The 13,367-nt window shown below is 40.3% G+C and overlaps 1 protein-coding gene across 3 annotated transcripts in view; it reads left to right on the top strand.

The window, feature by feature from the left end:
- Nucleotides 1-13,367, top strand: part of MAD1L1 (mitotic arrest deficient 1 like 1) — a 344,649-nt gene that overhangs the window by 3,237 nt on the left and 328,045 nt on the right. For all 3 annotated transcript variants that reach the window (XM_042437442.1, XM_042437440.1, XM_042437441.1), the window contains exons 4-9: nt 1,241-1,420; nt 3,186-3,310; nt 4,311-4,392; nt 5,117-5,247; nt 5,556-5,670; nt 6,689-6,750. In XM_042437442.1, coding sequence (XP_042293376.1) covers nt 1,241-1,420; nt 3,186-3,310; nt 4,311-4,392; nt 5,117-5,247; nt 5,556-5,670; nt 6,689-6,750 — 695 coding nt within the window. The remainder of the gene's footprint in view (nt 1-1,240; nt 1,421-3,185; nt 3,311-4,310; nt 4,393-5,116; nt 5,248-5,555; nt 5,671-6,688; nt 6,751-13,367) is intronic.

Below are 13,367 nucleotides of genomic sequence, written 5' to 3'. Positions count from 1 at the left end.
TCTTCTGGGACCATGTGGTTGTGATGTTCATATGCCAGAGAATAATCTTAAGGCAGCATCTCTTAGCCTTGAACATTTGGGAAGTTAGAGCAGGATAACCTTAGGCGTTCTGTCTCAAGACAGAATACATAATAAATCTAGACTGCTAAAATGGTAACTAGTATGTGTGACTGGCAGTATGAGCTTTTGTAGACCTCAGTCTACTTCCTCAGATGCGTTTGGTATAGATGCATTTGCTGCCAATTTCTTTCAATTAGTCTCAAAGCTTCTACAAGATCTCTCTACATACTGATTCTGCAGACTAACACGGCTATATCTTTGAATTCTACTAGTGTCCGTGATGCGATGTTTATGTTTAGGTTTTGGGCATATATAAAAGGTTAGCATGCATTCAACGCCCGAATCTAGCTGAGTCAGTCACAGAAACACTTAAAGCCCTCATACACAAAATAAAATAAACCAGGAGCAGCACTAATCCAACCGTGTGGTAATTACCCTGCTCAGATTCTGCATTTTGGGAGTCATGTGGATAAAGGTTTTAGGAACCTCTTGCTGCTTTGCATAATCCTTGCTTAGTATGTAAATCCGTAGCTTGTTTTGCTTTGATTAGCAGAGCAATTTGCTACACGTTTTCCAATGAGCGTTAATCAATTTGAGTTGGAAGCAAATGGAAGCTGCTGGAAATACATTTGGAATTCATAAATGGTGGCGGTGCTGGAGCTTGAATAAAATCTATCAGCAGAATTTCGAGTGTCTGTGTGTTTGTGTTGCACTGTTTTAGACTGTTATAGTTATATAACAAAATCTTCTGGCACCTTTAAAATGAAGAGATTTATTTTAGCATTAATGTTTGTGATTTATAATCCACTTCCTCAAATGGATGGAGTATAGTGTTCAATCCTTGGGTATATATACACAACTTGCATGTTGGTGGGGCAACCAAAATTAAACAGGATGTGCAGAATATGACAGTTTTTGTTAGTAATAATACTGATACACTTTCACAGGGAATCTTATCTTAAATGTCCTGACACTAATATAACTAAATCCAAAATCCACAAAATGGTGATACCTTTTATTCGCCACCCAGAATGCACAAAACACACAATGCAAGGTTTCAAAGCTTCAATGCTTCACTCAAAAGAGTTTGTATGGTGGACATCCTTGTGAATTATTTCTCTATATGGAGTGTATTTGGGTTTTCTAAGTCTATTTTGATTTTCCATTTTCCCTTCTCTAGCGGGAAGCTGACCGCAATCAAGATCTCCTGCAACGCATCAAGCAGTGTCAGGAAAGAGAAATGGAGATGGAAAATAAGCTTCAGGAACAAATTGAAATCAACAAAAACTGCCAGAAGAACACAGAGTCTTTGAATAAGAAGTTGCAAGAGAAGGAGAAGAAACTGGCTGAAGCCAATGAGGTAGGACCGATCCAGTTTATCTTTTAATTCCATACTTTATGAATTTCTGAGCATAGATGGGGGTTGGTACTGATAGGTGTTAAAGTTGAATGGATGTGCATTCTGCTTGCAGTGCTTACATTTTGACTTCAGAAGACTACTGAACATTTGAGTGATAGAAAGTGTGGAAGTTGTTTTAGACCAGAGAGAGCATTTTTCAAAAGCATTAACAAAAATAGGTTTGCTTCATGCTTCCATTATTGATCAGACAGCAACACGATGGAATTGGGAGTAAGACCACAACAAGAGGAAAGGATTACAGGATGCGATGGGCTTTTGGGGAGCAGCATCAACATTTGAAAAGCAGCAGTTGTTTCATGATCTATAACTCTGGACTAGTTCAGCTAACTGCAGTGAGGTATTTAGGGCCTAATAGTTTAGTTCTTTCTAGGGCATTTCATTTAGTGGGAAGCAGAATTTGGACTTCTATAAGCCTGAACTCTCCCTGGCAGCTAAAAATGACAACATTGATGCTATTGTATTTTGGCCACATCATGGGAAGGCATGGCTCACTAGAAAAGACAGTAATGCTAGGGAAGGTAGAAAGTAGCAGAAAAAGAGGAGGACCTCATGCCCAATGGCTGGATTCAATCTGGGAGGTCATGCCTGAATCTTTAGGACCTAAGCAGAAGCAGTAGAGCATAGTTAGAACTGGCAGTGTCTGAACCACAGGTTCACCATGAGGTGGATCTACCTGAGGCCAGTTAATGACAAGTAGAAATTGGAATGTAGATATGTTGGGTTATGCAACAATAATTATGGTAATTGTTATAATTTGTTGAACTTAATTGTATTGTTTGTAATTCTCTAGTTGCTATTCTTGCTCTCTATTCTGCATGTTTCATAACTGTTAGAGATATGATTCTTTTGGTGTGATCTGTCTGTAGTATTTTGGATGCAACGTTTGTTTGTAAAATTGCACATTAAACATCTATATGTGCTTTTGGGATGGATATAGATAACTGAATGTACAGCTGACTCTCCATATCCACAGATTTTGCATCCATGGAATTCTGCCATCCATGGCACGCCATTTTACTATGCCATTGTATATAATGGGACTTGAGCATTCATGGATTGTGGTATCCATAGGTGGTCCTGGAACAAAGCCCCAGCAGACGCCAAGGGCTCACTGTACATTACTATGCAAGAGTTGATCTTGAAAAAAGGTATATGTAGACAAACGATCTGGAGAGAGAATAAGTAATTGTAAATAAGATTCTCTTTTGAGTCGGTACATGAGAGAAAGTAACTTCCTTGCAAGTAAAGGCCCCATGGGACATTCAGATCCTTTGGATCTGCACATATTGTAGTTTTGAAGACTGTGGCTTGTACAGCTCCCTTGAAAACTTAAACACTGTTGTCTGTTTGGAGAATTTATGCCGCCTCTGTTTGAAATTCAGCTGCAGAGGAAAACATTCATATGGTGCTGGTGGAGCAATTTGCATCCCTGTGATGAGTCCTTGTGTAGATGCAGAGCCTTAACTTTGAAACTTGCTATTTGCATGCCAGCTTGAGGTTACTCCCTTAATTTGTGGTGACAGTAAGGGTGACAGATGAGAGCGCAAAGCATTGACTTTGTCTTTGTTCTGAGGTGATGACTTTAAAGATCTGATTATGAATTAGGGGTTCTTTGCTTTCATCGGCAATATTTGATCAGAGGCAGTTCGTTGTCTTCAGCACCCAGTTTGGCGGCCCAATGGTGTATTTGTGCATTCTTTCTCAGACAATCAGTTTGCTGAAAGGGAAGATAGCAGATTTGCAGTGGAACTTAATGAACCAGGAGATGCAAATGAAGAGCCAAGAATCGGAGAAGCAGGAGCTGACGGAACAGCTGGATGTACTACACAAGTGAGTAGGGGATTAACAACTGCCAGGAAATAAAACCTTTAGTCCTTGGCAGCTGGTGTCACTCAGGAAAAAAAGAAGAAGTTTCAACAGCTTTTGATTTTTGCTGTTCAAAGGGCTGCTTTGATCAGGATGTGTAGTGCTGAAAACTTGATACACTGCAAACAAACTAAAAAGTAGGAAATGGAAATAACTTTAAGGAGAAGAAATGCTCGGAAACTTCTCTCCATCAGGGGACTGGAATAAACTGATGGGTCTGAGGAAGGCTAATTCAGGGGAAATGAATGCTTTTTCTTTCAGCTTTTTGTGGAGACTTCTCCACAAAAAATAGCCCCTCCAATATTCCTGAATGCCTCTGTGAGGTGGCGAAGGCATTTTGACCATGTTCTTGGCTCCCTGTGGTCCGTTTTGCGGAGACACAGCATGGCATAGTGATTTGAATGTTGGACTACGACTCTGGAGAGCATGAAACCCACTGGGTGACCTTTGGCAAGTCACATGCCCTCAGCCTCAGAAGGCAATGGCAAACCTCCTCTGAACCAATCTTGCCAAGAAAGTCCCAGTCCCAGCTGGTTTCTTTGGTATGGACCTTCTGCATGGTCCTTGGAGTTAAATGCACATTGAGAAGGATGGCTTATAAAATTGTCTCATGGCAAGGACAGTTTCTCAAACCATCCTTTTCTGTAGCCCAGTGCAACCAAGAGTGCACTATGCTAGACTATCTGAAATCATGGTAGTGAACCATACCTACAGGGTCCAGCTAGAATCTGTGTCTTTTAGACACATGGTACTGAATATGCAAGATTCCAGGGGAGAATATTTACATGACTTCAAAGGGTACTATGGGAAGTGGTCCTGGGGAACTGTAAAACATATGAAATCTTCTTTTTTTTTTGTTCAGTGTGCCGAACTCAGTTGCAGCTGTGTGTGTAAATTGTGGATTTGTGGCTTGAAATGTGCTTTTGCATATAACAAATTGATATCTTATGTCCACATCCAACAGACAATGGCAAGAAGCCAGTCAGCAAATTCAGGCTCTGCAAGCAAGGGAAGAGCTTCTGATTGAGATGGAACAGAAAGTTCAGGTGAGAGCCTCTTATTTTTCTCATGGTTAAATAAATGTCAGTATGTTGTAGTGTAGTCTCACTCAAAGTGGTGATTCTTGGACTGGTGCCGATCCCTGATCTCTTGGGTTTCAGTTCCTGGTGAGCTTCCAGGAAACAAATGATGGTAGCCATTGGTCTCAAATGTAGTATCAATCCCTAGCAAACTTGACAGCCCTCCACATCAGGTACCCTGAGAAGCACTGATCTAGCAGACTGATTTTAGGAGAACATCAACCTCTTCCTTCACCGTGTAATTAAGAAATAAACATAAACTCAACAGGAAAAGAAAAGGTAGACAAAACATTTTCCTTTTCTCATGGAACTGATCTGAATTATTTGAGGATACTTCTTCTGTGCTCTGGCTGCATCTGAACTGCAGAAATATGCAGTTTGACACCACTTCAACTGCAATGGCTCAGTGCTATGGAATTCTGGGATGATCATTTTGTGGGATATTTAGTATCCTCTGTCAGAGAGCTCTAGTGCCAGAACAAACTACAGATCCATAGCACTGAGCCATGGAAGTTAAAGTGGTTTCAAATAGCATTATTTCTGAAGTGCAGATGCAGCTCCTCTTTACATGTGAACTTGTTGGTTTGGCTAGGCAGGGAAACTAAATGTAGAAAGAACTGCAAAGATTTCAAATTGATATTTTTTTGAGCTAGTTTTTTTTTAATTGTTCCTTTGGCACTTTGTTTTCCAGGATCTAGAACAAAAGCTCTCATTGCAAGAACAAGATGCTATAATTGTGAAGAACATGAAGACTGAGCTGGCACAATTTCCAAAAATGGAGCGGGAGCTGCAGCAACTTAGAGAGGAGAATGCTTACCTTAGGTTAGAAGAAGAAAACGGTCATGTTTAGTGGGAATGGTGTATGTTTTGTCTTTTCTCTTCCTGTCCACTTGCTGGCGTTTTGGGATCTATCTTCAGATCTTAATATCTTAAATTCAAGAGACAAAAATCATACCTTTTTATTCCTGATTTATAGCCTAGTGCTCATATTGGTTTTAACTTGTAATAGAAGGTTTTTGTGGGTTTCATGCCAGCCATGAAAACCTTCGACTTCACATTGTAATAGATGGTTTGTCATTTGATTTGCAAACACAACTAGGTATCTTAAACAGGATGTTCTCTCTTCTCAGGGAAATGAAAGAAAACAATGGATTGCTCAGAGAAGAAGTGGAGGGTCTCCAGAGGAAACTAGAACGCTATGAGAAGGTTCAAGCAGAATTGGTGACTTTGGAGTTGGAGAAGGAGGTGAGGCCTCAATAATGTAACATACATTTTGGAGGATTGGTCTTGCTCTTAACAGTGAATCATTCTGAATTAAATTTCTAATGTTAATGTACAGACTGTGTCTCTGGTACCTCTCCAGACCTTTCAGCCCACTAGGCTTATCCAAGAATTTGTAACGAGGAAAGAATTAAAAAAATCAATGTGACAAGACTGCTGTGTATCGTTGATGTTTCTGCAGCAGACTCATCACCGTTGTGACAGCTTTTATTTTAAGACTGCATGTATTTTTTCCCTGGAAATCGAGAATTACATAGAGATGTTAGCTTTTGGTTCACATAGGAGAAGGAGGGTGCAATTTACACACCGATCATTGTTGCTCTTAAGTGAGACTAGGTAGAGTATTTGATCATTGTCATTGATTTCTCCATATTAGTAGGGCACTAAAGTTTTCAATCCCTGCTCAGCTATGGAAACCCACTGAGTGATCTTGGGCAAGTCACACTCTCTCTGGCCTGTTACAGACTGCCAAAATAAAGCTGCTTCGGGTCTCTTTGGAGGTATGCTGTTTAAATGATGCTTGGGTCCTAAGAATCCGGAAGCTGCACCAAAGCTGCACTCCAGTGCTTAGGAATGGAGTGTGGCTTTGGCACGATCTCCGGACTCTTAGGACCCATGCATCTTTTAAATAGCATACCTCCAAAGAGACCCGAAGCAGCTTTATTTTGGCAGTCTGTAACAGGCCTCTGTCTATGGAGATGTGGGAGTCCTGTCTTTTTCCCCTGTCAGTGTATAGCTGGTACCTCTCAACAGGATCCATAGATATGAACAGTCCTTGTGCTGAATAACATCTGAGGCTCTTGTGAGATTGTACACAGAGGGTACCTTTTACACTTGGGAAGTATAATGGCACACGTTGATAAAGAACCTAAGAAGAAATGGGTAAACTACAGAATGGTGAATGAAGAAGGTATCTGTAAATTTAGATATAACTATATTGATTTTTGTTCACTAAACCACTTTTCCTTTTTTCCCTTTTCAGAAACTTCAGAGAAAGTTGAATACTTGGGAGAAATTGGATCAGAGCACTGGTTTGGATATCAAGTAAGTGAAGGGTGCCAGTAAAACTCTGGGCCACAGAGTATTCCAGTTTGATCACTATTATACAGGAGAGCCCACTATTTCCCCTCTTTCCTCCCTTCTGTACCACATGCAGATTGTAACCTATGCTGTATTTTTGATAATTCACTGGTGCATTGAATTTGCCAGCATTTGTCAGCCTTGATGGGGAATTAGTTCAGCTCCTAGCTTTTAAAGCTTGCTTGGCTTCTGGTGAAGGGGAGTAGAAACATTTGTGGAAGATAAGGCTGTGCACTACCTTATGTTGCTGTCTGTAGATTTGATTATAGGGAGAGATTACTAAAATCTAAGTAGTTATAAAGTATGTGATCTTACATTATAGACTCTGAGGATAATGTAGATTAGTTCATCTTAGGGATTCCTGCAGAGTGATTTCTTCTGTGTATTAGCAAACATTCTCCAGCAGGGAGACTTGTACATTACCAGAATATGTTCTTTAGTTACTCGATTGTGTGCACAGGGACTGCTTAGAGTAACTGCTTGCCACATTAAGTGTTTTGGCATTACATATAATGGAATTTTTGGGACTGATGCTTTTGAGTCCCTGATGTCCTGTCTACCAAACTTCATTGTGATAAGCAAAAGCAAAGAAGTGAGTCAAGCCTTTGTTTATCTCATGCTGTTAATGTTTAATGAAGTAATTTCACAGTGGGAGTAAATGGGACTGAGGGACTTCTTTTTACTATGAACAAATAATCTCTCCATTTAAGACTGGATTACTTGATTTAAAGGTTAGTGAGAATTCTGATTGCAGCGTAGTTTCACTACCGAGGTGGATTTCTTCATGTAGGAGTGGAATTTGTTCTTCAGAAAAACACCTCTTCTTAGGAGCATGCCTTGAGTGAATTGAGATAATTAAAAATCCTCTAGTCTCAGGCTTTTTACCACTGGCTTTATTTTGTGGACAAGTAGAAGCCTGGGGTCCTTGAACTATTTCCCTGTGGTCCTTATCTGAATGTCTCATCTGGACAGCCTTGTGAAGCTGGAAGTGTTTCCTCAACCATATTTTTTATGAACAAGAGGTTAAGATACCCAATTTCTCCCTGATCAGTAACTGCTGTCACTTTCGGTTCCAGATTTAGTGGCCCAGAGTTAGTCATCTTCCATCTGTTTGGTGTACAGCATGCCTGCACCATACGCAGGGATGCTATACACGGCTTTAACCTTATGCAGAAGGTTACGCTGCTGGAAAAACAATGGATTTTTCACCTTACTTGCAATGTCTGCTGGCTTTCATGAATATAGTATAGCTAGTTCTAGATTGCCCCCTTGTAATGTTCAGTAGGTCTAAATGCATGTATATCACACACACACCAACAATTTTAAAGGCAGCTTATGCATATGGAAGTAAGTCATTATCCACTAGATGGCATTCTTTTACTGAACAGGCTAGCAAAACCGCTGCATTGTTTTTCTGTTGGTACTTTATTGGTCTTCATGTAGTAGAATATATATCAGCAGGGGTGATGGTAGGTAGGTTAGGTTTGCCATGCTCTCTGATAAACAGCCTGAGGATAAAGCAGATGTCCAGCATTGCTGCTGTAACGGAAATTGTGAATTCCTTACTTCAATGGGGCTTAGCTAGTGAGAACAATTTCTCACCTTAACAAGAATCTGAACTCTTATTCTGGAGGGCTTTTGTTGCCATGATGCATTGACTTTCAGGAGTAAACCTGCCTCTGTTCTATGAAGGGAAATCTTTGTGGTTTATCAAAGCTATGGTATGTTGGATGGGATGAAATCATACAGTGATTTCACTGTGTGAAAAATCTCACAGTGTCTTTGTTAAAAGAGTATGGTCAGTTTGGAACTGAGTATTACATACCGGTAGTGTTTGTAAGTCTGGATCACAGTCATGAAGCTTGTATTCACAGAAAGGTGACTTTAGGTTTTGTGCCAAGAGTTTATAGTGGAAAGATATTAATGAAGATTATCAATGGAATCCTAACTGAACTATTGACAGTCATCTTCAGACCAATATACGCACCAGCTCCCATGTATGTACCTAATATAATATTAAAAGTAAATTGGAGTTTGTAGTTCAATGCAGGGGGGGATGAAACATAGTATTTCTTTCTTCTATACAAACTGAAAAAGAGCCCAGTTCTCAAAGGAAATATCAGTGTAACACGAATTCAGGCCATTGTTTAGTGAATGCTTAGTTTCCATGCAGATTACCAGTTATATGCACTGGACACTGGGAATAGCTTATTCTTTTAAATGTTATTTCTTTTGCCTAGAGCTAAAGCTGCTGATATTAGCATTTTCCTTTCCTAGCTACCTCTGTGTTCTGACTGCTGGCTGACAGGGCTTCAGGAACATGTTCCTGATGTGGCTGAGACCAATTAAGAAAAGCAGCTAGCGGATTTGGCTCATTTTTCCTTCTGAGAGGAGCTACAAGAAATGGTGCCTGTATCGATTAATGTAAATGCATAGGGAGAATGCATTTCTCCATCCTGAATGGACTGTGCAGTTCAAATTAATTGCCAAAATGGATCTACTCATTCTGGATGATATGAAACCATTGCTGTGGTTAGCCTTATGCTGTTTTCCCTTCTCTTAAGTAATAGCTTGGTGGTGCAAAACTACGGATGAGGTTTGACCAGCTAGACAGCATGATGTGACCACCTTGCTGAATCCAAGCAAGTCTGGTTCTGCTCAGAGCTTGGATGGAAGGTTACTTGGGAACTCTGCCTGTGGGGACTTGGATTCCATTGTAGAAGAGAGACAGAGATATCACAATAAGAAATAATGATGCAGCATCCTCTCACAGTGGGTTTCTTTGCCCCAATGAGTGACCACTAGTAAACTGATGTGCAGAAGAGAAACTTGTATGCAGTCATGTTAGTTTTTCATTATTTTTGGAGGGTGGAATGAGGCATGTAGCCACTGTGAAGTCAAAGGCTTTCATGGCCGGCATCCATAGTTTTTTGTGGGTTTTCCGGGCTCCGTGGCCATGTTCTAGAAGAGTTTATTCCTGACATGTAGCCACTGTTCATCATCAGCCATTTGGTGGCTGGAAGTGAGAGAGAGAAACTCACTAATTGGGCTTAATCACACAATGCTTTCCCTGTGGGTTGTTTATCTCTGCTTCTTTTGCTGTGAAATAAAAGGGAGGGGAAACCCCCCACACTCTATTGTGCGACTCAGTCTGATTATCATCTTTCTTATAGAGGAGTAGGTGAGGCATTCTGAGGACTCAGGACCATGGTGTCTCTTCTGAGTCGGGCCTGATAAGAATCTTTCTTTTCTTGAAAAGGAGGGCAGAGGAGAAGCTGTGTGTCTTTTTGTGAATGACCCTTAATAAAGCACAGAGCCTGCTGCTGAAATGAAATTCATTCGTTATCATTACAGTTCCCTTAGTTTTCTTCTTGGCAGATAAGGATCACACTGGCGACGGCTGAAATTATAATCACATTTCCATTTGTACTACGTACTTGGCTTAACAATGTACATTAGAGAAGGCTGCCGATGCAGTCTCCTTTCCAGCCTCCCTGCCAGTGGTTTTGGTTGCTCAAAATTTGGCAAAGGGAGAGAGGGCTTGGTGGAATAGAAATGGCCTAGCTGGCCTAGCATTGCTTCAAGTGTTAAATACAAACTGTGGTATGTCATGTGTTGACAAGAGTATCAATGGATACTGGTCATGATGGCCACTAGAGAGTCAGCATAATGTAGTGGTTTGAACATTGGACTCTGGAGGTGAGGGTTCAAATCCCAGCGTCTTAAAGGATGGCAATAGCAACCCCCCAAAAAAAACTTTCCAAGGAGACCCCAAGAAGTCGGGGTTCAGCAGACGTCAGCACACAACAACATGATGGTCACCATGCATTGTGCATCTGGAATCCAGTTGCTGGGGAACATAACTGAGATGATGCTCTTAGTTCATGTTAGCTTTGTGGCTGCTGTGTCGGCCACTCAGGCCTTCCGTCTCATCTCTTTTCTTATGTAAATTGTTTCATTACTAAGAAGGACTCTGGCTATCCATCCAAGTGTGTCAGGAAAATAGTGTGAAAGTGGCAAGAACTGATTCCAAGACAAACATTTTGATGGGAGATTAAGCATTCGGTAGCTGAGTTGTAATATCAGTTCAGAGAGGCCAGCTTTCCAATGCTCATTTAGTAAGGATTGGGGAGGAAAGAGAGGTGGACTAAACCAATGTATCTGCCTGATATCACTGAGGAGGGTTATGTAACAAGTGTTTATTGTAATGATAATAGTGTACATTTAGTTTCACATAATAGGTGTGACACTTTTCTTGTTACGAAGAGCAGGAGACATAGGAGATGAACTATGAGAATGGGGGTACAAATTGTTGCTGAAACCAACACAAACCTTATACAGGTTATTTGGGTCCTGATAATATAACTATTCATCTGCTTTATGTCACCCAGTGTATGGGATGTTTGTTGTTGTGAGCCTTCAAGGTGTTTCTGACTTATGGTGACCCTATCATGGGATTTTCTTGGCTTGATTTGTCCAGAGGGGGGTTTGCCTTTGCCTTCCTCTGAGGTTGAGAGCATGCGACTTACGCAAGGTCACCAGGGCATGCAACAACAAGGACAACATTTTGAAGTGTGGACCATGTGTTTCACAGATTGTGCAGTTTTCTGTTTTCAAAAGCAATAGGAAAAAGATGGTGGGTTCCAAAACATGAGAGCATTTGTGGTGCTTGTAAATTTTCAGTTGTTAGCTATGATTTATGAGCTGTAGAGAGAATGTAACTTCATGGTGGCTGTTTGCAAGCTTCCCTATGTAAAACAAGCTGTCACATCACAGTGGGATTTTCTGAATATGGAAGGGAAAAATAAATATTAAAAAGGAACACAGCTATTCTTTGTGATTTTTCTCTTTGCTGCTTGTCGCTGTTGAAACTACCTTGGAATAAAGGCTGGGTTTTTCTGTTTCCTGATTTCAGATATGGACTAAATCTACTTTCGTGAAAAAAATCTCCATCTTATTAATGAGTTATAAGATAATTGAGGCAACACTTGAAAAATGGAGCTTGTGGACTGGTTTGAAAGAAAAGTGTTTGAACAGTTGAGATATTAGACGGTACTCTCAATATCTGTCATGGAGAATTAATTCCCAGCTGATACTATTGCTTGATATTAAGGACAGTTTTCAGCAAGAGCCATAATTTATATAGCTTGACTAGCTATAATTGTTGAATTTATGGCTTATTCTACCTTTCCTATCACCTCATGTATTGCCCTTGCTCTCATACTCTGTAGTGGTCTGTAAACACAAGTATGTAAAGGCTTTTATGCTCTGGGAAGCTGACTCTACTCAAACTAGCAGTGGCTGTACTCATCTATATTGGGTTCTTACTTACTTATTTTATTTGGAGATGCCCTACATGCATATTAAAAGGTGTGCTCCTCTTTTGAGTACCTCCAAAGCAATCCTTACTTACTTCGGAGTCATACCGAAGACAAGAGAATGATGCAGAGAGAGGCTACTTTGTCTAAAGCCACCTAGTAAGTCTGTTCAAAAGAGGTTCTTCCTGACTCTTGGGCACCCTTCTACACGCATCTCTAACATTGCCTTTGAGCAGTTGCAAGAAAGTGAAGAAAGAAATAATAGTAAGATATTGGAATAGGTCACTGAAGTCAATGCTATGGAGAGATGACATTTTTCTGGGAGCACCATTTTATGTCGATTAAAACTTCAGTGCACTTGATGGGCCTTGCTTATTACACTAAGTGTTCTAACCTGAAATTGGATGTTTCTCACGTTTCTATTCTTTTGGGTTGACCAGACTGAATGGATCTATGCCCACTGCTCTCATTGTTATTAATCGTTCAAGGGAAGGGGGACCTCCACATGCAGAAGACTGTTTCTGTGAGTTTAACAGGTGCTGGGGATATACAGCCATGAGGGCCATCATGTTCATGTCCTGCTCATGAAAATGGCAGGGGGTCTGGCTGTTGAAAACAGAAAGGTGGCACAAGTCTAACAAGAGAGTTCTTATACTTTTGCGTTCCATTTCCAGCAAGTGGAAAAGGCTGTAGTACAAGTAGCTTTTCCTTCCTTTAAATGTGAGACGATGTTTTAAAAATATAGCTGAACCTGAGTACTCAACATGCTGTAAAGAGAAGATGTTTCCACCATGCACATATCTCCTCCTCCTTCCTTTTCATACAAAACCACTTCTAGGCAAATAGTCATGCCTAATGTAACTACACTGAAATGATCATTTATATAGCATAGACAAATCGGCAAGAGGACGGAGTGCTGCTGTTGGAGGATTCAAATGTTCACATCTTACTTTGATTCAGTTTGTCTCATCCTGAAATTTCTACAAACAGAAAAAAGTGCCAGATTCTCAGAGTCATTTATAATTGTAACTTTCTCTATTTCTGTTTAATTGTCCTTCGTTTCATTTCTAACCTCTGTGTCTGCTGAGAATCTGATTGCAGTTTATGAGAATTGGTAAGAGCTGTGTTCTTTGTGTCAGAGAAAGTATAGCAGGTAACATACCTACTTGTTTTAAAAATGTACAAATGATACAACCAGTCATTTGATATTTAAAAGAGTAATGAATTATATCACTATAATACAGAACAATTATAGAACTATTC

Source organism: Sceloporus undulatus, chromosome 8 (genome assembly GCF_019175285.1).
Source record: "Sceloporus undulatus isolate JIND9_A2432 ecotype Alabama chromosome 8, SceUnd_v1.1, whole genome shotgun sequence".
Taxonomy (NCBI): domain Eukaryota; kingdom Metazoa; phylum Chordata; class Lepidosauria; order Squamata; family Phrynosomatidae; genus Sceloporus; species Sceloporus undulatus.
This window is presented reverse-complemented; position numbering and strand designations above follow the sequence as displayed.